Source organism: Saccopteryx bilineata, chromosome 4 (genome assembly GCF_036850765.1).
Source record: "Saccopteryx bilineata isolate mSacBil1 chromosome 4, mSacBil1_pri_phased_curated, whole genome shotgun sequence".
Taxonomy (NCBI): domain Eukaryota; kingdom Metazoa; phylum Chordata; class Mammalia; order Chiroptera; family Emballonuridae; genus Saccopteryx; species Saccopteryx bilineata.
Window position 1 is genome coordinate 223443373 of NC_089493.1, and position 25524 is coordinate 223468896.

The 25524-nt window shown below is 37.7% G+C and overlaps 1 protein-coding gene across 5 annotated transcripts in view; it reads right to left on the bottom strand.

Moving 5' to 3' along the window:
• The window catches only part of SKIC3 (SKI3 subunit of superkiller complex), a 100470-nt gene that overhangs the window by 39306 nt on the left and 35640 nt on the right, over positions 1-25524 (bottom strand). For all 5 annotated transcript variants that reach the window (XM_066273834.1, XM_066273835.1, XM_066273839.1 and 2 more), the window contains 17 exons: positions 25282-25422; positions 23244-23345; positions 21596-21735; positions 17940-18026; positions 17754-17857; positions 17262-17388; positions 16426-16605; positions 15619-15743; positions 10180-10433; positions 8185-8287; positions 5864-6040; positions 5631-5775; positions 5388-5466; positions 5242-5303; positions 4765-4821; positions 3003-3071; positions 494-568 (listed from right to left, as the gene is read on the bottom strand). In XM_066273834.1, the coding sequence (XP_066129931.1) occupies positions 494-568; positions 3003-3071; positions 4765-4821; positions 5242-5303; positions 5388-5466; positions 5631-5775; positions 5864-6040; positions 8185-8287; positions 10180-10433; positions 15619-15743; positions 16426-16605; positions 17262-17388; positions 17754-17857; positions 17940-18026; positions 21596-21735; positions 23244-23345; positions 25282-25422 (2027 nt within the window). The remainder of the gene's footprint in view (positions 1-493; positions 569-3002; positions 3072-4764; positions 4822-5241; positions 5304-5387; positions 5467-5630; positions 5776-5863; positions 6041-8184; positions 8288-10179; positions 10434-15618; positions 15744-16425; positions 16606-17261; positions 17389-17753; positions 17858-17939; positions 18027-21595; positions 21736-23243; positions 23346-25281; positions 25423-25524) is intronic.

Genomic DNA, 25524 nt, shown 5'->3' on the forward strand with positions numbered 1-25524 from the left:
ACTAAGACACAACACAGCTAAGAACATATTTGTATCACTTGCTTCAACACTAAGTAAAAGAATCAAATTGGATAATTAAGGGCAGAACACAGACTCCAGCTGAAGGGTTACTTTGCTTCTTCTCAGGACCATTCCCACAGGTCAAAGTATCAATTAACAATCACAAGATTTCTAAAGCACTTTCATAATTAATCTAGAAATATCAACCAAGTCTAGTCTTTATCTTAAGTTTATCTTTTCTAGAGTCTTGGTTTCTATTCTGCATGACCACTACAGCATCTACTAAATCCCAATATCATTTCTTCATCAGATCTTGAAAGATAGAAAGATGCAAATGAGAAGTTCTTTAATTAAAGATAGCTCATCTGCTTCTAAGAAAGAATAAAAAGTAGAGACAAGTGCTGTATTAACATTTGATACCACTAAGTATCCACTTTCTCAACAAGGATAATACTCATTAAACAAGCCTCAATAAAAATGCTCAAAATCTTACATGCATACTGAGTTCTGTAGTGTGCCTGAAAAGATCCATGGTGTCATAACTTCCAACTGTCTCTGCAATAAGAGCCTATAAAAACAAAAGAGGTTCTTAATGTGATTAAAAGGAATCATCATCATCATCATATATGAAACTGGAAAATATGTCTAAAAGCTGTGCTTAAAAACAAAGTTAATCTCAATGTCAGTCTTGTCTACCATCTTCCTGTGGCTCAGACGATAAGAATGACTTATTAAACTGGCCCTCAGGATGACAAATACTTCCAGAATTCCTTCTTTAACCTTCTCCCTTCTCTCTCAACCTTAATTTATTCACATTAGTTTTTTCTGGAGCAGGATTATTAATCCCAGGATCACCTCAGATTCACCTGGGTAGCTTTATTAAAAAGAGGTCCTCACTCTTTTAGTCTCCATAGGTATGGGGTAGAGTCAAAACATGTTTATTTTTTAAAACTCTATCAGGACTTTAAATATTACAGCTATGCTTCTGATTGAAAGACTATGTAATAAATTAAAGTTACTTTCAAGCTCATCTACCTTTTTAAAAAAATCAGGGTTCTGTTATCAGACATTAGTAATATTATTAAGAAATTAATATTGTCTCACATCTTTTGTTGGCATTTTGATTAAATCTATCAGTTATTTCCTGAAATAAATTATTTTTAAGAACTAAAATATTTGAAAAATAAAATACTTTGAGGCCCTGGCTGGTTGGCTCAGTGGTAGAGCATCAGCTCAGTGTGTGGAAGTCCTGGGTTCGATTCTCAGCCAGGGCACACAGGAGAAGCACTCATTTGCTTCTCCACTCCTCTCCCTCTCCTTCCTCTCTGTCTCTCTCTTCCCCTGCAGCCAAGGCTCCATTGGAGCAAAGTTGGCCGGGGCGCTGAGGATGGCTCTAAGCCTCCGCCTCAGGCTCTAGAATGGCTCTGATTACAACGGAGCAATGCCTCAGATGGGCAGAGCATCGCCTCCAGTGGGCATTCCAGATGGATCGCAGTCAGGCGCGTGCGGGAGTCTGTTTGTCTGCCTCCCCCCCCCCCGCCCCCTCCCCGCCTTCTCACTTCAGAAAAATACAAAATAATAATAAATAAATACTTTGCCTGACCAGGTGATAACGCAGTGGATAGAGCATGGACAGAGTGGACTGGGACGCAGAGGACTCAGGTTCAAAACTAAAACGTTGCCAGCTTGAGCACAGGCCAATTTGGCTTGAATGCAGGCTTGCCAGCTTGAGTGTGGGGTCGCTGGCTTGAGCCCAAAGATTGCTGCCTTGAGCCCAAGGTCACTGACTAGAGCCCAAGGTCACTGCCTTGAGCAAGGGGTCACTGGCTCAGCTGTAGCCTCCCAGTCAAGGCTACAATGAGAAAGCAATCAATGAACAACTAAGGTGCCAAAATGAGGAATTGATGTTTCTCATCTCTCTCCTTCCTGTTTGTTCCTATCTGTCCCTGTCTCTGATTCTGTCTCTCTCGCTAAAAAATTTTTAAAAATAAAATAAATACTGTTTTTCTGATGACACCTAAGACGTATGACCCTAGAGCAGTGCTACTCAGAGTGAAGTCCCTGGACTACCAGTAGCAGCTGCAGCAGCATCCCTTGGGAATAGTTAGAAATGCAAATTCTTGAGCCCCTGAGTTCAATTTACCCAGAGATCAGTATAGCAATGCCATTGTTTCCAGTTGCCACCAGTTAATGGGACAGAGAGTCTGCCTTTCTAACTCTGCTTACTTCACCAACTAACTAAAATTAGACCCAAGGCTCAAAAGTACAATAAAAAGATATCAAAACCTGGATTAATGATTTTCTGACATGGGTGATGCTTCTACTATTCTATGAACCAAAAAAATCAATGACTTACTAATTCATTACAATTTCTTACCTAGACAGGACAAGAAGGCCACTCAGTCAAATCCCCTTCCTTTTCGGGTAAGAAAATAAAAATCCAGTAGTTTTATTGAGATTAAACAGTGAGTCAGTGACAGACTCAGACTCATACCAGTACGCTGACTACTATTTGACTGTAGAAAAAACTACACTTCTCTTTTTGCCAGGGGTGGGGTGCTTATAAACAAGCACCAAATCGAGCATGAAGATTTTATAGAGAATATGAGACACAGTAAAAATGGTAATTTGGGGGTTGGGGGAAATGTGCATTAACAGAATTCTTGACTTATTTTTTAAGCATAATAATGTCAGGCTAATAGGGTTCAAAGCCTCTCAAATCAAAGCTTAATCATTACAAGCTTTATGACCTTGGGCACAATACTTGGGGACCTCTGAGCTTCATTTTCTACATCTATAAAAAGTTTAACAACTGCCACCAACTCAAAGGACTGTAAAGATTAACTGAAATAATGAATACAAAAATCCTAGCACAGTAATGAGCAAAAAGTAAGTGTTGTCATCATCACTGTTATTTATATTAATAGGTTATTTATACCACTTTATATTAATAACTATTTATATCAACAGAATTATTAATAACTATATGTTATATACCTTACCTGTCCAATCCAGCACATTAAATAAGATGGATCAAGGGATTGAGCCATTTTGAAAGCTTCATGAGCTTGCTAAGAAAAAAAGGCAAGAAAATAATACATCAAGTTATTTTACAAATTTAATATTAAATTGTTTATGTTAAAAAAGCATAGAATAAGAAAAGTCAGACTTATCAACATAAACACATATGAACCTAAAACTTTACTGTTAAAATACAATTATCAAAGCTAAAAACAGTGTTTCACTAGAACACACATGCGGACAACTGATTTCTCCACATGTTCAGGGGTTTTGGTCCCCAGCAAAAAGGCAATATAGATGTCCATTAAATAGTCAGTAGAACTTTTAACCAATTACCCATATATTTCCCAGCCACAGGTGTAAAGGAAGTGACTAAGTAAGGCCATAGCTATTCCCTGCTCTGTGAGCTTAACTGGGAGGATAAAAACTAGAACCCACAAGGTCTGAGATATATACCATATTTCCCATGTATAAGCCACATCTTAATTTTGGGACCTGAAATTTGAAAAAAATGTATTACATAAAGTTATTGAACTCAAGTTTTATTCATCATAAAATTCATACAACTCCTCATCACTGTCAAAACTCCCATCCATTAGCTTGTCCTCATCTGTGTCTGATGACGAATCACTGTCTTCAAAATGAGCACAAAAACAAGTGCAAAAAAGCGGGAAATCCATATAAAAAATCTATAACCACTGTATAAGACGTACCCAGTTTTTAGACCCCAAATTTCTCCGGAAAAGGTAAGTCTTATACATGGGAAATACAGTACCTGCTACTGGACAGAAGCAGTGGTTGACATAATCTGTGCTAAACAGTCAGAAAATTTTAGAGACACCTCACTTGAACACATTAAGGTACATGACTTTTTTTTCCTGCTACAAAAAATAACTTATATGCTGCTTTGTATTTCCTTCTCAATAATCTAGGTGTGGCAGGAAGCTGTCTTACATTCCCTCTAAAAAAGTAAGCTAATGGGCAACTGTGCCAATGTTCATAAAACTGCACTTGTTTATTAACTAAGACTTTCATTTACACTAAAAAATATTTCCAAACACATTAAAATCCACGTTAATATTTTCCTTCATTCTATTTGCAGTCTTTTAAAGTAATCTCTGCTGTGATGTAATATATTCCTGAGAATATTACTGAAGCTATTTTAAAAGGATGATGACATTCAGTATACTGGCTGAAACACAAAACATTACAGATACAGATATGTTAATCTGTAGATGTACAGAAATTTCTAAACATGACCTACAAACACATGCCCAATTCTCTATCATGTAATTGTTCAAGTACAACAAATTACATTGTGGATTTTAAAAGGAATTATAATGGCTAAAGCCAAATCTAATCACTGAAGCAAATGCTAAATGTAAGCTGCTAGAGTACCAGTCATTTCCCTTTCCCAGCACAGCCTAGACGGGCGTCCTCTACAACAAGCACAGACACTAAGAAAAACACCCAAATAAGTCAGAGAATTGTTTTAAACTCTAAATGAAAATCCAACATAATAACACCAAAAATTCTTGAGTGGGTGGAAAGGAAAATATGTCTTAAACATTCATTATTCAATAACAATCTGAATCTATTAATTATCTAGCATATTAGATAGCACACTGGATAGATAACAATGTACACAACATATTTCTCCACAAGAAACTGCACTATTATAAAGAGATCATATACAGAAAATGTTCTTTACAGTTAATATGATAAAACAAACAAAACATTTACCTCAATGTTTTCATTTGAAAGGTATAACACTCCCAAGTTGGTCCATGCAACAGCATTCTAAAAAAAAAAAAAGTATGTATAAAAATCAGGTTCTTTCTCTATATGGAAATCTCAGAATATTTATTAACACCAATTTTTTTTTTTTTTTTGTATTTTTCTGAAGCTGGAAACGGGGAGAGACAGTCAGACAGACTCCTGCATGTGCCTGACCAGGATCCACCCGGCACGCCCACCAGGGGCGATGCTCTGCCCACCAGGGGGCGATGCTCTGCCCCTCCGGGGCATCGCTCTGTTGCGACCAGAGCCACTCTAGCGCTTGGGGCAGAGGCCAAGGAGCCATCCCCAGCGCCTGGGCCATCTTTGTTCCAATGGAGCCTCAGCTGTGGGAGGGGAAGAGAGAGACAGAGAGGAAGGAGAGGGGGAGATTAACACCAATTTTGAAGTGCGTTTTCACAAACAGACACACAGAACACTCACAATTTGCTCTGACTGGATTGATTTGATGAAACAATGCTGAGCAAGAGCATAATTTCCAATACCTAAAAAAATAGAATTTGATGAAACTAAACATTACCTGAAACAGGCAATCTTCTGAAATTATTGAAGTATCACTCGAGTCTTACCACTGTGACATGAAACCACACCAAGAGCATTCCAGTATAAGTGGTTATCACTGTTGAGTCTCACGGCCTTTTTCAGACACTAAAAAGTAAAATTAGATTAATTTTTATTTCCTGGAACATCAGCATTTATATCAAGTTAAATGTGGTTTATGTGAAAACACTATAGTATTTACTTTATCAAACCATCTTTCAGAAAGCATTCAGGGTTTTTTTTAATTTATAAGAAATTTCTCAAAACCGTACATGTAAAGATTTCTCCAGCAACAATTTAAGATCATTCATGTTGCTGCCTGTTTCTGCTAGATGTTGCGCTTGGCGATAATAATTAATTCCAAGATCACACCATGTATTAGATGTAGACATCAGTTTTAATGCACGCCCATAACACCTATGGAAAAATAAAAGTGAATGTTATGTTTTGTTATAATGTCCTAATTTGATTTGAATGTCATTATCAGACAATCTTTGTACATTACCTTCCTCCAAGATGGAGGAGCTCATTTTTCTTTAATACTTGTTTTCCTTCTTTCTGACCTAAAAGGACTCCTGAAACATTCACATTCACTTTAGACGATGAGACAGCATACAGACTGGTACAAGCATCCCCAACTAGCTTCCAAAGGCAAGACACATCAGCTCGAAGCTGCAGAGCCCTGAAAAACAAGTGCGATTTTTAAAAATTATTTACAAAAAGTATAGCATTTATCTTCCTCATTATTACCTATAATTAAAAGAGAAAATCATACATACAATTCTGAGTAAGAGCTACTTTTTATATTAAATGCAGAGAATGATTTACCAAATTCCCTCTAACTGAATTACATCTTTTAACCTCCCTAACAGGAAGAAGGAAGGGAGAAAAGGAGAAGGAGTTGATTAAGTGCCAGAAACGTCACAAACATTTCTTTGATACTCTTCATTATTTTTGTTAGAAATAGCAGAAATTACACAAATAAATCAGTAAATTTTTCAGAACCAATTTACCTTTAATATTGACTTTTTAAAAACTATGCTCTTTGTGCAACTCCTCTAACAGCTGAATATGATAAGCTCAAGGTTTTGTTTTCAGATCTTCCACAAATAAAAAAGACTGGTAACAGTATGACATATCAGATATATGTGCTGGTCCAAAAGATTTTTACTCTCAGAGACCAATACCAAAAATATAAAGATAAAAATGTGAAAATCCATATTTATTGAAGCAAGTAAGACTAAATGAACAAGCTTGAAAAGTAAACATCGTTATCATAATTATCATTAATTATGATGATAAAAATCACTTTGTTTTAGAATGAGAAAAATCTTAGCTACACATTTAATTTTTCTCTTCTCAAGATCTTATAAATAAAACATAGTCATTTAATTTAAGCCAAATCTTGATAATCAGCTATCACAAACAGCTATGTTACTGGCAGATGAACAAGCAGATGGAACATTTTTCACAGCCTTTTCTACTCATGGAGCCCAGCCAAAAATAATTTTCCAATGTCTTTCAGATAAGTAAGATTAATTATTGCAACCCCTCGTGTGGACCAGGAAGAACAACACTAATTGTAGTTCCTTTGCCTAAATAACTTAGTATAAATTCTAAAATTGAGAGCATAATAAAAAATAAAAAACCAGACATAAAAGAAGAGAAACAAGTCATTTTAACAGCCTATACACTTATTGAACTTAAAGTTCAATAAAAAAATATAGCATCTGAAGTGAAATAACGTTTACACCCTTACACAAGAATTGTGGTACTATGAACTTTTAAGTATAGAAGTAAATATAAATTTGGGGGTTATCACTTTAAAAGTTTTATATACTTCCTCATAATTGGTTGTGAGTGCTATATGCTTTCCAGAACAAATTTTCTCAGTACTAAGGAAGGCAGTATTTTTAGCTTAAGTATAATCACTCAAAGGTTCACATTTATGCTTAATTATAGTTCAAAGTATGCCTTTTTTACAATACTTCCCTTTTTAAAAAGGACTATATTATGCGAGACTTGAAGAATAGCAATAACAATCAATGGGAAAAGAAAGACTAAGGTTTTCGTTTCACACTGGTTCATATTCACAGCAAAGCAACCCTGAAGTAACCACATCAAACGGAGCAGAGGAGAAGGCAAGTAGGAAAAAGAAGGAATGCACAAAAAGTTTAAGGGCAAAAAATTAAACGTATGACTAACTTGTGGACTTGTTAAAGCCATCTATCACAAATAACACTCTACCTAGCTAATGAATTTACAACTCTATAAAATATCACGTTTACCCAAATTTTTCTGATTCCTCTGTTGTTATTAGACATCACTTTTTTGCTACACAGCATCTCTCCAGGAGCCATCAGATTACTCATTTCCCTATACCTTAGGCCCTCCCAATAAGCTTAAAATAAGCCCTTACCACTGAGCACCTGAAGCCCTATTTCTAATGGTTCCAATTCTAGACTCTCACGTAGCTAGGCCTACTGAAAGAACACTAACCCATGGTTATCAGAACTGCTGCTCCACCAGCAGACGGCTTCTTCCCGCCCACCCTTCCAAGCATTTAGCATGTCAGCTACTTAAGAGCAAGAAATTGTACCTGTTCCCCAGTGCAAAATTAATACAATATGTATTAGAGTACATTCCAGAATTAATTGGCTAGTCTGTTATTCTTTATGTTCGATATTCCAAATAATGATTCCTATATCTAACAAAAGAAACATAAGATGTTCCTTTACTTTAAGTAGAATTTATTCTAAATTTATCTTTATCACAATGCTAAGAAAACAAACACAATGAATGACAGAATAATACTATAATACTAACCAAGTAAAATATTCCAGTGCTTTTTCTATGTAGTCTACAGCTTTCCCATCAAGATAATCGACTAGAGCCGCTTTTGCCATCATGAGGTGGCATTCACCCAAACCTAAAATCAGGTAAGTTTGTAGTTGTTAAAACATGTAAAAGATACACTTAGAAGAACTGCAAATAAATTTGTATAGTTGTTGAAACCTGTAAAAGAAACAGATACAGTAAACTCCAAATAAATTTATATTAAAACTACTTTCTAGAAAATAAAACTTAATAGTATTTTATAAAAATTATCTTTAAGCATGGTCTTATGCACATTTAGCAAGGAACTGAAATATATAGCAGCATTCGACTGGAATAAATATGTACTAAAAGAAATAAAAACTATATATGAAACCTAAGAATATCCTTGACTCTGGGTAAGTTACCTCTTAAAAACCTCAGCCTTGAAAATGGAGATATTATCTAAATGCTAACCTCTGCCATATTACTAGTCATCAAACATTGTAAGCTCTGACTGGTTTGCTCAGTGGTAAAGCATCAGCCCAGCATGTGGAAGTCTAAGGTTCAATTCCCAGTCAGGGCACACAGGAGAAGTGACCATTTGCTTCTCTACCCCTCTCTCTCTTCTCCCCTCCCGCAGTCATGGCTGGGAATGGTTCGAGTAATTTGGCCCCAGGTGCTGAGGATGGCTCCATAACCTTGCCTCAGGTGCTGAAATAGCTCCCTTCAGAGCAGTGGGGCAGTGGCCCCAGATGGGGAGAGCACTGCCCCCTAGTGGGCTTACCGGGTGGATCTGGTCAGAGCACATGCAGGAGTCTGTCTCTCTGCCTCCCTGCCTCTCACTTAATAAAAAAAAAAATGTGAAACAAAATCTGATTTTTTTATGTTCAAAACTATATAATACCATAAAAATTAAATAAAATATCAATTTCCTAAAGTGCCTAAGAACACTAATAAAATGAAGTTTTACAGCATTTTTTTAAAGAAGGTTTTCAAGACAAATTACATGGTACTTGTAACATATACTATTTATGATTTAAACTTCAATTTCTTGTTCCAACAGCTGAAGATTTTTTTTACTATAACAAGTATATAGAACCAAAACTGTAATGCTAATGTACTACCACAAAGGAAATATTCTTTTTACTATCTTGTTGAATCACTGGGTCTATTATCAAGAAAGAAAGTTCTATTTCTTACCATGTTTTAAGTTGTTAAGAAAATGTGAATAATTTTTAAAAACTGAGGTTTACTCATATTTGTGCACTATTCATAATTTTAGGAGTTATGAACTGCTTGGAACAGCTGTTTAAGTATATATTTTCCTACCTAGGTCTATATACTTCTGCCATTTTCTTAAAGAAGCAAACAATACTGTATTATATATGTTAAAGTTTTCTTGATTTTATATATAAAAGAAAAATGTTTTTGATTTTGTTTAAAAAAGAAAAAATAGAAAGCATATATAATGATTTTGATTAAATGAAATCATAAAAATTTAGATAGAAATGATGTTTTACTTTATATTACTAAAAGTAATTTGTTAACAAGGACAATGTGTCTATAGAGGAACTGAAATTAACTTAGATACATAAAAAATAATGCAAATTGCCTCTAACATTCAAAAATTGAAAAAAATGAGCTTCTATAATTTACAAAGTAATTAAAAGGTATTCAACTATTCTGAAGCAATAGTGAATTAATTACTAAAGTAAAGAACAGGAAAAATCTTGTTTGAGAAATCCATTTTACATCCAATAGCTATCATATTTGTCTAAAAGTCAAATCTCTATTATATTACTATTTACTAACTGTTATGAAACAAGACTTCAAATTTCTATATTCAATTCTTTATGACAAGCTATATACTATTCAAGAGGATCATAATGGCTGCTTACTACTAAGAAGTCCTTTTCTCAGGTTACTCAAAACATTTAGGAAATTCACTCAAGGATTTTGTACTCAGCATCACAAAAGTGAAAGGAGCTATTAAAAACAAATTACCTTTCAAAGCAGGCACATAATCTTCTTTCTTTTCAATGATGAGCTGGTATTGAGCTACCGCCTCCTTATACTGGCCTAGGAGTTGCTGTATTGCTGCAACCTTAAACACGCTGTATGTGGACTCTGGGTTCAGCTCACTGGCTTTTGTGAAGGATTTCAAGGCCGTTGTATAGCTGCCTCTGCTTAAGTATGCCTCTCCTAACGATTCCCAGCAATTGAAGTCCTTTGGGTCTGCCCTTAACGCTGCCTGTAAACTTAAATGTCAAGAAACAATAAGAGAATTAAAAGTAAAAGAACTACTTCTACACTTAAAAGGAAAATACAAAATAAATAATTTAATTGAATCGCACATACCCATGCTTCCTTCTCTTTATAAAAGTGCTATTTAAAACAGGTATACCTGGGCCCTGGCCGGTTTGCTCAGTGGTAGAGCGTCAGCCTGGTGTAGAGTCCCGGGTTCGATTCCCAGCCAGGGCACACAGAAGAAGTGCCCATCTGCTTCTCCACCCCTCCACCCCTCCACCTCTCCTTCCTCTCTGTCTCTCTCTTCCCCTCCCGCAGGGAAGGCTCCACTGGAGCAAATTTTGCCCGGGTGCTTAGGATGGCTCTGTGGCCTCTGCCTCAGGCGCTAGAATGGCTCTGATTGTGGCAGAGCGACGCCCCGGATGGGCAGAGCATCGCCCCCAGGTGGGCATGCCAGGTGGATCCCGGTCAGGTGCATGCAAAAGTCTGTCTGACGGCCTCCCTGTTTCCAGCTTCGGGAAAAAAAAAAAAAAAAAGTTTAAAACAGGTATACCTGTTCCTTTCATAACTTGAATATTTTTTATACTAAAAAAGTTTTTTTTTGATTTATTTTTTTATTGATTTAAATTTATTGAGTTTATATAGATTCAAGTGTCCCACCGAATACATCCTCCCGCACCCCCAAATTCCCCTCAACATCCTTCTTGCCCCCTCCCCCAACACCCTCTCCACTTTTCTCCAGGATTTGCTCTTCTGCTCTCGATAATGCTGTTATGTACATATAATTTCACCAAGCTCTTTCCCTTCTCTGATCTCATCCTCTCATCCCCTTTCCCTCTGTCTGCTTTCCCACTGGCTCCTTTGATCCCTCCTCTGCTTCTATTCTGTTCCTCAGTTCACATTGTTCATTGGATTCCTCAAATGAGTGAAGTCATATGATATTTTTATTTCTTGCCTGGCTTATGTCACTTAACATAATAGTTTCCAGGTCCATCCATGTTGTTGCAAAAGGTAGTATTTCCTTCTTTTTCATGGCCCCATATTATTCCATGTGTATATGTAGTACAGCTTTTTAATCCACTCATCACTGAAGGACACTTGGGCTGTATCCAGATCTTCATTATTGTAAACAATGCTGCCATTAACATGGAGGTGCATTTCTTCTTTTGAATCAGTGACTTGATGTTCTTAGTATATATTCCTAACAGTGGTATAGCTGGGTCAAAAGGCAGTTCAATTTTTAATTTTCTGAGGAATCTCCATACCCTTTTCCACAGTGGCTGCACCAGTCTGCATTCCTACCAGCAGTGCAGGAGGGTTCCCTTTTCTCCACATCCTCGCCAGCACTTATTCTGTGTTGCTTTGTTAATGAGCGCCATTCTGACTGGTGTGAGGTGATATCTCATTGTGGTTTTAATTTGCATTTCTCTAATGATTAGTGATGTTGAACATTTTTTCTTTTGCCTATTGGCCATCTGAATGTCCTCTTTGAAGTGTCTATTCATTTCTTTTGCCCATTTTTGATTCGATTATGTTCCTTGATTTCTCTTATCAATGTTTTATAATTTTCTGAGTATAAGTCTTTAACCTCCTTGGTTAAATTTACAGCTAGGTACTTTCTTTGTTGTTGTTGCAGTAGTGAAGGGGATTGTTTTCTTAATTTCTCTTTCAGACAGTTCATTGATGGTGTATAAAAATGCCACTGGTTTTTGAATATTAATTTTATATCCTGCCACCTTGCTGAATTCATTTATTCGGTCCAGTAGGTTTTTTTACTGAGACTTTAGGGTTTTCTATGTACAGTATCATATCATCAGCAAATAATGATAGTTTTACTTCTTCTTTTTCAATTTGGATGCATTTCTAAAATCTTAAATCTACATTCCTCTTTACTAGATTCCCCGCCCCCCGCCTTGCTCTGTTTACAACAGGACCCTTAACATTTCTTACATCATTGGTTTGATTGTAATAAATTCCTTGAGGGTTTTTTTTTTTTGTACGGGAAGCTTTTTATTTCTCCTTCTATTTTAAACGATAGCCTTGCTGGATAAAGAAGTCTTGGTTGTAGGATCTTGTTCTGCATTAATTTGAATATTGCTTGCCATTCCCTTCTCACCTCAAGTGTTCTTGTTGAGAAGTCAGATGTCATCCTTTTGGGGTCTCCTTTGTTGGTGACTGACTGCTTTTCTCTGCAACTTTTAGTATTCTTTCTTTATTTCTTAGCTTTGGTTTTTTAATTATGATGTGTCTTCATGTAGGTTTATTTGGGTTCCTTTTTAATGAGATTCTCTGTGCTTCTTGAACTTGTGTAACTTTTTCCTGCATCAATTTCAGGACATTTTCAGCTATGATTTCTTCAATCAGGTTCTCTATCCCTTGTTCTTTCTCTTCTCCTTCAGGAACCCCTATGAAGCAGATGTTGTTTCTCTTCCTATTGTCACAGAGCTCTCTTAGAGTTTTCTCAGACATTTTGATCCTCTTTTTCTTTTGATGTTCTGCTTCCATGCTTTTGCTTATCTCGTCCTCTAAATTGCTGATTCGATCCTCTTTTTCATCCCACCTGCTTTTCATTCCTTGTAGTGTAGTCTTCATTTCTGATATTGTGTTTATCATTTGTCTGATTCTTTTTTATGATTTCAATGTCCTTTTTGATGCCAGATATCTCATTGTTTAGGTGCTCATGTTGTCTATCTATGGTTGCTCTAAGGTCCTTGAGCATCCTCACAATCATTATTCTAAACTCTGCATCCGCCATCTTAGTTATTTCCATTTCATTCAATTCTTTTTCTGGGGATTCCTCTAGTTGATTCATTTGAATTGCACTTCCCTGTCTTCCCATTTTGTCTCAATATAGACTGCTCCTTCAAATATGTTGTTTGTGTAGCTGAGTATACGGTTGGTGTTGTCTGACTCCAACTTTCAGTTGTGTAATTTCTAAATCTACCTGGAATGGCTTCAGCTGTTTGTAATCTGTTGTGGGCTACTTGTCTGCTGCTATTGCTCTTTTTGCTGTTTGTGACAATGTTTTCTATGCCTTAGCTGGGTCAGGTGTGAGGAGCCTTTTCTTAAGGTACCATTCTAACTATGGTTGTTAGGTCTTGAGCTGATGCTCTGTATCTGGCCACTTGATGTACCGGCCCTGAAACTCACGGGCCAGAAACTGGCGAAGACCAGTGGGAGTCACCGCTTTTGACTGGCCCTCAGCAACCTTCTTGGAGCTACAGGCAATCCAGAATCATCTTCTCCTCATCCGACACCCGATCCTGCATGTTGGCCATCTTGGGCTGCTCTGGCCCAGCCCGGCCCCGGTGCGAGGCAGGTCGGGAAGGAAGCTGAGAATACTAAAAAATTTTACTACAAATTTACAATGAATAAGAACAAAGTAACTTTTTTGAAGACATGCTGAACAGAATGCCTTTCCTTGACTATCTGGAAAAACCTCACTTTCCTCTCCTACCAGAACAGCTGTATGTCTCAGTATGCCTCATCATAGCCTATAAACCAGGGGTCCCCAAACTTTTTTTTGTTGTATTTTTCCGAAGCTGGAAATGGGGAGGCAGTCAGACAAACTCCCACATGCGCCTGACAGGGAACCACCCGGCATGCCCACCAGGGGGTGATGCTCTTGCCCATCTGGGGTGCTGCTCTGTTGTAACCAGAGCCATTCTAGCGCCTGAGGCAGAGGCCATGGAGCCATCCATCCTCAGTGCCTGGGCCAACTTTGCTCCAATGGAGCCTTGGCTGTGGGAGGGGAAGAGAGAGACAGAGAGGAAGGAGAGGGGGAGGGGTGGAGAAGCAGATGGGCGCTTCTTCTGTGTGCCCTGGCTGGGAATCGAACCCGGGACTCCTGCACGCCAGGCCAATGCTCTACCACTGAGCCAACTGGCCAGGGTCCCCAAACTTTTTACATAGGGGGCCAGTTCACTGTCCCTCAGACCACTGGAGGACTGGACTATAAAAACAACTATGAACAAATCCCTATGCACACTGCACATATCTGATTTTAAAGTAAAAAACAAAAAGGAATACAATATTTAAAATAAAGAACAAGTAAATTTAAATCAACAAACTGACCAGTATTTCAATGGGAACTAAAAATAAGACAGCCCCCATCTTTTGGGGGTAAAATTAATATAAGACAGGGTCTTATAATAGGGGAAACATGGTATGTAGTAATGTGGGGGGAGACTTTTGGGCAAAGGGAGGTTATAGGGGCCATTATGTTGTTGTACATTTGGGGGAGTATGGGGGCCATTGTACTGTATAGTAATGGTTATAGCGCTTTGCCTTTCTTCCTATTTCTGCTGTTATTTCACACTGCTTCTGGTGATGTGGGGCGCTGCAGCCACAGACCGGATGTGCGTCATATGACACACTTCCAGAGCCATGACGTGTGTGTCCTGCGTCACTGGAAGTAGTACTGTACGTGAGCAATGCCATGCTTTGCTGCGCCACCACATACAGTACTCCACGTACAGCATCCACATCCTGTGCTACTCTCACGGACCACCAATGAAAGAGGTGCCCCTTCCAGAAGTGCGGCATGGGCCGGATAAATGGCCTCAGGGGGACACATGTGGCCCGCAGGTCATAGTTTGGAAACCCCTGCTATAAACCGATACCAATCCTACCAAAACAGATAACCACAGTTGAAAAATAGGAATAATAGGCATGCTTTAAGTTTTTGATTAAATTCCATTTCCAGGAAAAGAATTAAATTAATGTATTCTAGGTATTAACGTAACTTAGAAACAACTCTATCTTGATTCAAATATATTTTATTTACCCTAAGTGTAGCTCAAACCTCTTGCCTAGAATGAGCTGCTTCAAATGCCCTTCAAGCTGCAAATGTCTTCACTGCCCAAAAGCGATGTATGTGATTGGGAGAACAGATATTAACCTCCGCTTTTATCATTCCTTAGATTTCTACTGATAACCTACTATATATGATATTATTAAGACTTCATTCGATTGGCTATCCTCCTTAACAACAGGACATCATTTCACCCATTTTTTTTTTTAATTCCAGTGCCTTGCAGATAATAAGAACCAATCAACTTTAAATAAATTTAGCTATTTCTTTCCTCAAAACACAACCTGGTATGAGACAACCTGTAAAGTTCATTTTGGGTACAAATGAAGTTTAAGAAGCCACTATGCTGTGGAACAAAGTTTAAATATAATGTAGTGCCTTACTCAGCCACTGCTTGAGAATGCTGACCAGCTTTCAAATAGTACAGCCCTCGCCGAAGCCAAGCCCATTTTGCGGTTCCAGCACTTGCCTTTTGAGTTACCGTTGTCAGGATAGCTAAGGCAGTTTCCTAATAAGAAGGACTAATATTAGAAGATAAGCAAATATCATAAAAATACAAAACACGTAAGTAAAGTATTCAAATATATACATATTTTTTTAAGTGAGAAAGAGACAGAGAAAGACAGAGGGACAGATAGGGACAGACAGAAAGAAAGGGAGAGATAAGAAGCAACAATCCTTCGCTGCAGCACCTTAGTTGCTCATTGATTGCTTTCCCCCATGTGCCTTGACGGGGACTACAGCAGAGTGAGGGACGCCTTGCTCAAGCCAGTAACCTTGGGCTCCAGCCAGCAACCTTGGGGTCATGTCTATGATCCCACACTCAAGCCAGCAACCCCGCTCTCAAGCTGGATGAGCCTGTGCTCAAGCCGAAGACCTCGGGGTTTCGAACCTGGGTCCTCTGTGTCCCGGGCCAATGCTCTATCCATTGTGCTATCACCTGGTTAGGCTCAAATATATTTTCATTTACCACTTCTGATTTTTTAAATTTATACTGGTATATACAGTTTCAACAATAAATTAAAATTTTAACGTCTGCCAATGAAATGAAAATTTACTCTATGATGACAAATATATTTCCTATTGTATCTACAAGGAAAAATAAAGATAATTTTAAAGTATACATATATAAAAGTGTTTCTATTTCCACACTTCACATAAAAACAAAGGACACAAATTATTGGACATACCATCTCCTCCAGCTCCACACTTAAATCAACCGCAGCAGCTCCAGATTCCACATCAGTGTCATCTAACTCAAAAGCTTTCCTGTAACATCCACGAGCTCTGTTTTTATCTCCTATGACATCTCTGTAATAATGACCCAAATAGCAGAAAACTTTGCCCAGGTATGTATCCAGTCTGGCAGCCTTTGTAATAAAAATTGGTAACATTGTCACCCCATTAAAATTAATAAAAATTTACTTATAAAAAAAAATTGGTAACCAACATTAAAGTTTCTCTGGATGGGTCTCTTTAAAAACACAAAAGATAAATACTCAGATTAAAGGGAAAAAGGAACAGTTTATTAAATATACAAAAATATGCCAAACATCCTTTAATGGAAGATTTAAAACAGGCAAGAAAACGAGCTGTCACTGCTTAGAAGTATAAAAATGTTATCTTTATTAAAAGATATGTGAAATTTGAGTATTAATCTGCTTTTATAAGTCAAGGTAAGAAAGTAAGACTTCTAGATGGTAAACATCTAAAAACCAAACAATATAAACATCTAGAATTACATAATTATATGTCCACAAAACTAGAGGTAAATACTTAAAAACAGTATTGTTTTTCAGAGATAATAATCTCATTTTCTATAAAATGTAATTAAGTAACTTCTACATTTTTATGATTTAGTTTCTTTGAAAATCCATATAACATTTTTACAAAACCTTATGTATGAGATGAAACACAAAAACAGTTCAGTAAACAGTAATTTTAAGAACCTAATCATATAATTACTATTTATGACTTTATTATGAATCCATTTCAACTAAGAATTAAATGGTAGCACTTATTTTACCTTTAAAAAGTGGGTAAGAGTCTTTGTTTTATCTTTTCTTGTTTCTTCACCCATGAACCAATAGGTTAACCCAAGATGGTAATGATAATCAGCCACTTCAGCATCTTTCCCAAGAGCTCTCTGAAAACTAAGTCACCGGGAGAAGTAAAAAGGAATACTGAAATATATAAGTAACAGAATCCTAGCTTAAACAGCCAAAGTTTGATTGATTCAAGGATGGTGAATCTTAAGTCATTACTGTAGGATTCAAATTACAATGGGGAAAAACACCAATTTGTTCCAGCTGATTGGATTTCAAACCCACCATGGATTTTTTCCTATAGTTACTGTGTTACATGCTAAATACACTACTTAAAAATACCAATACTTAAACCTTACAAAGATCAAATTTATACAAAACTGGATCTGTACCAAGCCCACCTACTTTGAATTTTTGAAAAATATAAAAAACGAAGATACAACTTAACCTATTAGCAATCCATATAGCCTTACCATTTTTCTGCTTGCCGATAGTCCTTTTTGGCAAAATGAATAAAAGCCTCCAGGGCATGAGCTTCAGGTAGGTCAGGATAAGAAGCGAGCACCTCTTCCATAATCTATAAAGTAGGTATCTGTCAATTCCATATCCAAATTAAAATAACTTAAAAAAAACTCCTCAGTTTGAATGATAAAACCAACCTTTGAAGCTTCATCTAATGAGCCTTTATTCAGATAGGCCAAGCTTCTGAGAACAGACAGTCCTGGGATATTATTTGCATCAGAAATCTAGAAAGTAATAATTGTAAAGATTGCTATAAATCTCCTTCAAAACAGGCAGCAATATTTCCTGTAATTAAATAATAACCACAGAAGAGCACAGAATAAAGACACAGAGGTATTGATTTCTATCATTACTCAGTTTCATTCTTTGCAACCTTTTTCTAGAGAAAATTTCAAACACATAAAAAAAATCAGAGAATATATTAAATCACATGTACTCATCATCCAGCTTCAATTACTAACATAGTCAGTTTTTTCTTTCTATACCACCACCTAGTCCACACCACACCCTGCTGAGATTATCCCACATGACAAACTTTTCATCTGATACTTCTGTATCTATATCAACAAAATAAGTTCAATTTTAAATAACATAATCACACTAACATTATAAACACCTGAACAAATTTAAAAAAAGAAAAAAGCAAACAAGAGAAAAAAAAACTAAATAAAACCAAAACATCATTAATAGCATCAAATAATTTGTGTTTAGAGTTATCTCATATATATTTGAATAATTTATTTTAATCAAAATCAAATAAGGTGCATATATTTTAAGTTGCTAATAGGTCTGTTAAGTCTCCCTTTATTATTTAATTTACTGGGGTAACAGTGGTCACTAAAATTACGTTTCAAGTGTATAATTTTATAAGACACACTCTGCACAATGCGTTATGAGCTCACCATGCAGTCTTCCGTCACCACCCTTAGCGCATGTACCCTCTTCTACCCCCCACCCTTCTTTCCCCTGGTAATCACTATACTATTGTCTGTGTCCATGAGGGTATGTTTTTTGCTTAATCCCTTCGCCTATTTCACCCAGCACCCCAGTTGCCCTCCTCTGACATCTGTCAGTCTGTTCTCTGTAGAAATGAATCAATGAGTCTGTCTCTATTTTGTTTGTTATTTTGTTCATTAGATTGCACACATGTATAAGTGAAATCATAAGGTACATGCCTTTCTTGACTGGTTTATTTCACTTAGCAGAATAACCTCCAGGTACAACAATGCTGTTTCAAAAGGTAAGAGATCTTTCTTTATGGCTGAGTAGTAGTCCATTGTGTAAGCGTACCACAGCTTTTTATCTGCTCATCTACTGATGTACATTTGGGCTGCTTTCAAATCTTGGCTATTGTAAATAGTGCTGCAATGAACATAGGTGTGCATATTTTGTTTTGAATCAGTGTTTTGGGATTCTTAGGATATATTCCTAGCAATGGAAGAGCTGGGTCAAAAGGCAGTTCCATTTTTAGTTGTTTGAAGAATCTCCATACTGTTTTCCACAGCGGCTGCACCAGTCTGCATTCCCACCAAGCAGTGCACAAAGATTCCCTTTTCTCCACATTCTCACCAGCACTTGTCATTTGTGGATTTATTGAAGACAGTCATTCTGACAAGTGTAAAGTATTATCTCATTATGGTTTTAATTAGCATTTCTCTTATTAGTGATGTTGAGCATATTTTCATATGTCTGTTGGCCATCTCTATGTCCTCTTTGGAGAAGTGTCTCTTTAGTTCCTTTGCCCATATTTTAATTAGATTGTTTGTGCTTTTTTTTTTCTTTGGTGTTGAGTTCTTCACACCTTTTGGATATTAACTCTTTATCAGATGTATCAGTGGGGAATATGTTCTAACCATTAATAAGATGAAAAGGAAATCCATTGAATGGGAGAACATATTCACCAATGACATATCTCTTAAGCATCTTTAGCATTCCTTCCACCCTTTTCTTCTTTCTCCCTTACAATTTAACTGTTGAAAAATATGGGCCATTTGTCAGTTTCTCATAATCTGGTTTTTTGCTAAATGTATTCTCATAGTGTGACGTGTTCTGTTCCCTGATCTTCTGTAAATTAGGTCTAGAAGCCTAATCTGATTCAGGTTTGATGTTTTGGCAAGAATACCTCACATAGCCTGACCAGGAAGTGGCGCAGTGGATAAAGCGTTGGATTGAGATGCAGAAGACCCAGGTTCAAGACCCCGAGGTTGCCAGTTTGAGTGCGGGCTCATCTGGTTTGAGCAAAGATCACCAGCTTGGACCCAAGGTCGCTGGCTTTAGCGAGGGGTTACTCGGTCTGCTGAAGGCCCACAGTCAAGGCACATATGAGAAAGCAATCAATGAACAACTAAGGTGTCGCAACGAAAAACTGATGATTGATACTTCTCATCTCTCTCCATTCCTGCCTGTCTGTTCCTCTCTCTGACTCTCTCTCTGCCTGTTAAAAAAAAAAAAAAAAAAAAAAAAAAAGAATACCTCACATGTATTTGCACTTGGTTATGTCTGGTTGTTTTTCTTTTCATGATGCTCGCAGCCACTGATACTAAATGCCTGTATCTATTCATTCATTACAGATTGCAAAAGTGGTGATTACTTTTCTCATTTTATCATTCGTTTGTGGAATACTTCAACAAAGAGAACTTTCCTTTCCTCTTTATCTATTTGATTATTCTTAGGAACAGTACATAGAGGAAAGGCATCATAAATGCCTTAATTCTTTTCAACTGGTCTTTAGCATCCTCCAAAGATTTATTTTATTGAGGATGTTTTGTTGAAAATTTTTTTTTGTATCATCATGAACACTTGTATATAAACATATTTGATGTCTTTCAATTCACTGCAGTTTCTGGTGCTCAAACTGCCCACTCTTTAACCAGTGAGGATGCATTCATGCTAGTTCCTGAGTCTCTCTGACAAATCTAGGACCATTTTAGTTTCCTTGATTTCTAGCACTGAAAGATGTTCTGGCTCTTCCTGTATGTTTTCTGTCTCAGACCTGGGTGCTATCAGTTTTCCAAGGCACTTTTCATTTTGTTTTCTTATAAAAATAAAATACTGAAAAGACCTCCACAAAGCATTCATACATTATTGGTAGAAGGCAAAGAGGAAATAAAGTATTAGTTCTTGAAGGATGCTTCCAACTACTAATTTTAAAGAAATAATACGAAATGTAAAGTCCTTTGAAATATACAAAACAGATTTTTTTAAAGTCAAAACCTTGCAATATACTGAATGATATAAATTTAAATTTAGATTTAAAATGCTTTCATCTGACAAAAATCTTTAAAGGCACTATTGTTATAATTCGTAACTTACCAGTTAAATTTTTTGCTAGGGAATTTCAAATTGCTTGAATAAATAACATTATGAAATCAGTTTGCTTCTTAAATATCAATCTTCCTCTGAGTGTTTTATTAAACTGCATAAAACAAATAAAGAACATTCCCTACCATGAAGCTACTTGGTCCTTAGTTATTCCTGTCAATAACCTATAAAATATATTCTGTGAGAAAAAATTTAGAATCCCAAATTAATAATAATCAAGTAGTAACTTAAGAGGGCAAAAAGAGAAGAGAATAATAAGAGCAAGAACTAAAGTAAGACATTGTATCATATGAAGAGCAGTGTAAATAAGTAAGGAGAAGCAGATAACCTTAGGAGTTACAAAAGCACAGATGTGGTGAAGTTATACCTCTAACACAAAACTCACATAAGTAAACGTGGTAAGAAAACGCCCTTGATGCCTGGTTGACTGGAGACTAAGTCAGCTGAAGGGAAAATGCAATGATAAGACTACCTGATCAAGAGTACGAAGTGCTTCCTCCGAAGATTCATAATCTGAGAGTTTAACCAAAGCCTCTGCTTTCAAACGAAGACAAAGATTCTTCTGATGAAGACTGCCACCAGACATACCAAGATTATCCATGTTCTTCAGAGCTGACAAAATTAAGGACATCTAAATGAATACAACCATATCACTTCCCTTCTTTTCTTTTTAAGAGACATATAATAAATTAGTTACAATAATAGTCAAAACCATACATATGATAATTAAAAGCTAAATATAAATTCTCCCCTGAACTCTTTATGGAAATATCTGAATTTAAAACAGAACAGACCTCAATTTAAAACCTTTATCTTCAGCCTGACCAGGCGGTGGCACAGGGTATAGAGCATTGTACAGGAATGCAGAAGACCTAGGTACGAAACCCCAAGGTCACTGGCTTGAGCATACGCTCATCCGGTTTGAGCACAGCTCAACAGCTTGAACCCAAGGTTGCTGCCTTGAGCAAGGGGTCACTCGATCTGCTGTAGCCCTTTGGTCAAGGCACATATTAAAAGCAACCAATGAACAACTAAGGTGCTGCAATGAAGAATTGATGCTACTCATCTCTCTCCCTTCCTATCTTTCTGTCCCTATCTGTCCCTCTCTCTTTCTGTCACAAAAAATAAAATAAAAACAAAACTTTTATCTTCACACAACATAACAAGACTGGATATCCTGAAACAATGATGGCTGTGGTTTCTGCTACATAACAAAGGTTAGCTCTCAGCCAATGCATCTATAACAAACATAGCAAATTAAGGTTACTGAGAAGGGAAAGAAGCTGAATTAGAATGGACCAGGGTGAATTGTTTCTCAACAAAAGAGGGTAGGCCACCAGCTGTACCAGAGCAATGAATCACTTGTGATTTTCTATCCCATGCCATTCAAATGGGCTCCAAGATGCCTTTCTTTATCTAGGAACTAGTGAAGGTCCTGAACACACCAGGAACTTTATTGTTACAAGACAGAGCACCACCACACAAGCCAAACTGACTGTCAAAACTCCAAGAGTGAGAAACCTTTGACAAATATTCATTGTCAGTTTAAAAATACACTAATAGGCATGCATAGAGACCTGGCATTTTTTAACCTCAATGAAATTTAAATTAGTTGGTAACTTCAAAAATAAAATATAGCAGCCCTTGCAAGTTGGCTCAGTGGTAGAGCGTCGGCCTGGCGCGCAGAGGTCCCGGGTTCGATTCCCGGCCAGGGCACACAGGAGAAGCACCCATCTGCTTCTTCACCCCTCCCCCTCTTCTTCCTCTCTGTCTCTCTCTTCCCCTCAAGCAGCCAAGGCTCCACTGGAGCAAAGTTGGCCCGGGCACTGGGGATGGCTCTATGGCCTCTACCTCAGGTGCTAGAATGGCTCTGGTTGCAGCGGAGCAATGCCCCAGATGGGCAGAGCATCGCCCCCTGGTAGGCATGCCAGGTGAATCCCGGTCGGGCGCATGCAGGAGTCTATCTGACTGCCTCCTCGTTTCCAACTTCAGAAAAATACAAAAATAAATAAATAAATAAAATATAGCACTCTTTAAGATACATGTCTTTTTAAACCACTCTCTTTCTTCACCAAGATGAAAAGGTACAGGGTTGGACAACTTGAAAACATCAAGGATACCTTGATTGCATGAAAGAACAGCTTCCTTAGGTCTATGCATTTTGATTTGGGCTTCTGCCAGATGATACCATCCAGTTGTGCAGAGAGGACTTTCTTTTAACCCTAAAAGAATAAAAACAAGCACAAAATCCAAGGTTTCCATGACTATTGAGATGAAAACACCACCACCTACTCTCCAAATCAGACTCTCCCCCTTTCTCATCTCTCACATCTCATCAGTCACAAGGTCACTCTGACTCCAGGCCCCAATCCACTTCTCTACCACCAGGACTGCAGTTCAGTCTCCATCATCTTTATCCCAGAACACTTCAAGTGCTTGCCATCCACTCTAATTCTCTCTCTATGCTGTGGTGAGAAAATCTGTAAAAATATGAGATTATGAAAATCCCCTGCTTAAAACCTTCCACTGGTTCCCTGCTGCCTTAGGATGCTTAACAAGGTCTGCAGCCTCACTTCTTGTCCTCTTCCTGCTCCCACATTTCATTTGCAAATCTGGCCAAACTACAAGCAATTCCCTGACTGCCAGCTTTCCTCTAACCCAGGCGTGGCCAACAGTTTTTGCCCCCGAACCAGATTAGAAAGAAAACTTTTTTCACGGGCCAGACAAAATATTAAAATTTAAAAATGTTAAATACAAAAACAATTTGTTTAAGTAAACAAAATTTTATTGTAATTTGTTTATGAATAAATGTTAAGTAATTTAGTACAACAAATTAACAAAAAACTAATGTGATGTGTTGAGGCGCTTTGTATTGCCTGTTATTTTTATAATATCTGGCTCTATACTTGTAGTAGCTATTCTTAACACAGTCTCCAAATGTAAATCATTCAATCTTGATCTTGTACTTTTATTTAGATTCATTAAAAAAAAAGTTTGCTCACAAATATAAGCTGAGCTGAAGATTATTAAAGATATCAGTTTATGTATAGCGATTTAGTTGCGACACCTTAGTTGTTCATTGATTGCTTTCTCATATGTGCGTTGACCGTGGGGCTACAGCAGACCGAGTAACCCCTTGCTCAAGCCAGTGACCTTGGGTCCAAGCTGGTGAGCTTTGCTCAAACCAGATGAGCCCGCGCTCAAGCTGGTGACCTCGGGGTTTCGAACCTGGGTCCTCCGCATCCCAGTCAGACGCTCTATCCACTGCGCCACTGCCTGGTCAGTATGTATAGCGATTTAAATGTACCACTTATTTCTTTTCCACAGTGCGTCGTGTGGAGAATATTAAAAATTTAATCGTGGATGGCCCTGGCTGGTTGGCTCAGTAGTAGAGCGTCAGCCTGGCGTGCAGAGGTCCCGGGTTCGATTCCCGGACAGGGCACACAGGAGAAGTGCCCATCTGCTTCTCCACCCCTCCCCCTCTCCTTCCTCTCTGTCTCTCTCTTCCCCTCCCGCAGCTGAGGCTCCATTGGAGCAAAGATAGCCCAGGCGCTGGGGATGGCTCCTTGGCTTCTGCCCCAGGCACTGGAGTGGCTCTGGTCACAACAGAGCAACACCCCAGAGGGGTAGCTTTGCCCCCTGGTGGGCAGAGCATTGCCCCTAGTGGGCGTGCTGGGTTGATCCCAGTCGGGCGCATGCGGGAGTATGTCTGACTGTCTCTCCCCGTTTCCAGCTTCGGAAAAATACAAAAAAAAAAAAAAAAAAAAAAATTTAATCGCGGGCTGGACCCCACCCGTGGGCCGTATGTTAGCCATGCCTGGTCTAACCTCAGCCTATTTCATTCCTTGGCCTGAAATGCTCTTCCCACCACCACAGGTATATTTGTCATTCAGATCTCAATTTCAATGTAAGAATGGAGATATTATTATCCCTATTTTATATATGAAGACACTGAGACAATTTAATTAACTTATCCAAGGTCTTGAAATCAGTAAGTGGCAGAGCTGGAATTCAAGCTTAAGCATACTCGCGAGCATGTAAGTTCATTTTTTTTACTCCTATCTTAAATATACATTCCTTAAAGAAAGGTTCAAAGATAAATAACTTTTGAACGAATAACAACGATGGCCATGTTACATGCCATCACTGTACACTTACCTTCTTTTAAGTTCCTAACAGCATCTTCAAACCTTTTGTCTTGTAATGCTTTAATGCCTAAACCAATGAGGCCTGGACCACTTTTTGAATCCATTTCCACTAGTCTGCAACAATACTGCTGTCCCTCATCAGTAAGACTTCCTGGAATTAAAAGAAAAAGTTATTAACATACATCTACCAAATATCAAAGCCCTAAACCCCATATAATTTAAATCTCAAAAGCTGTCTCAGAAAAGAAAATGA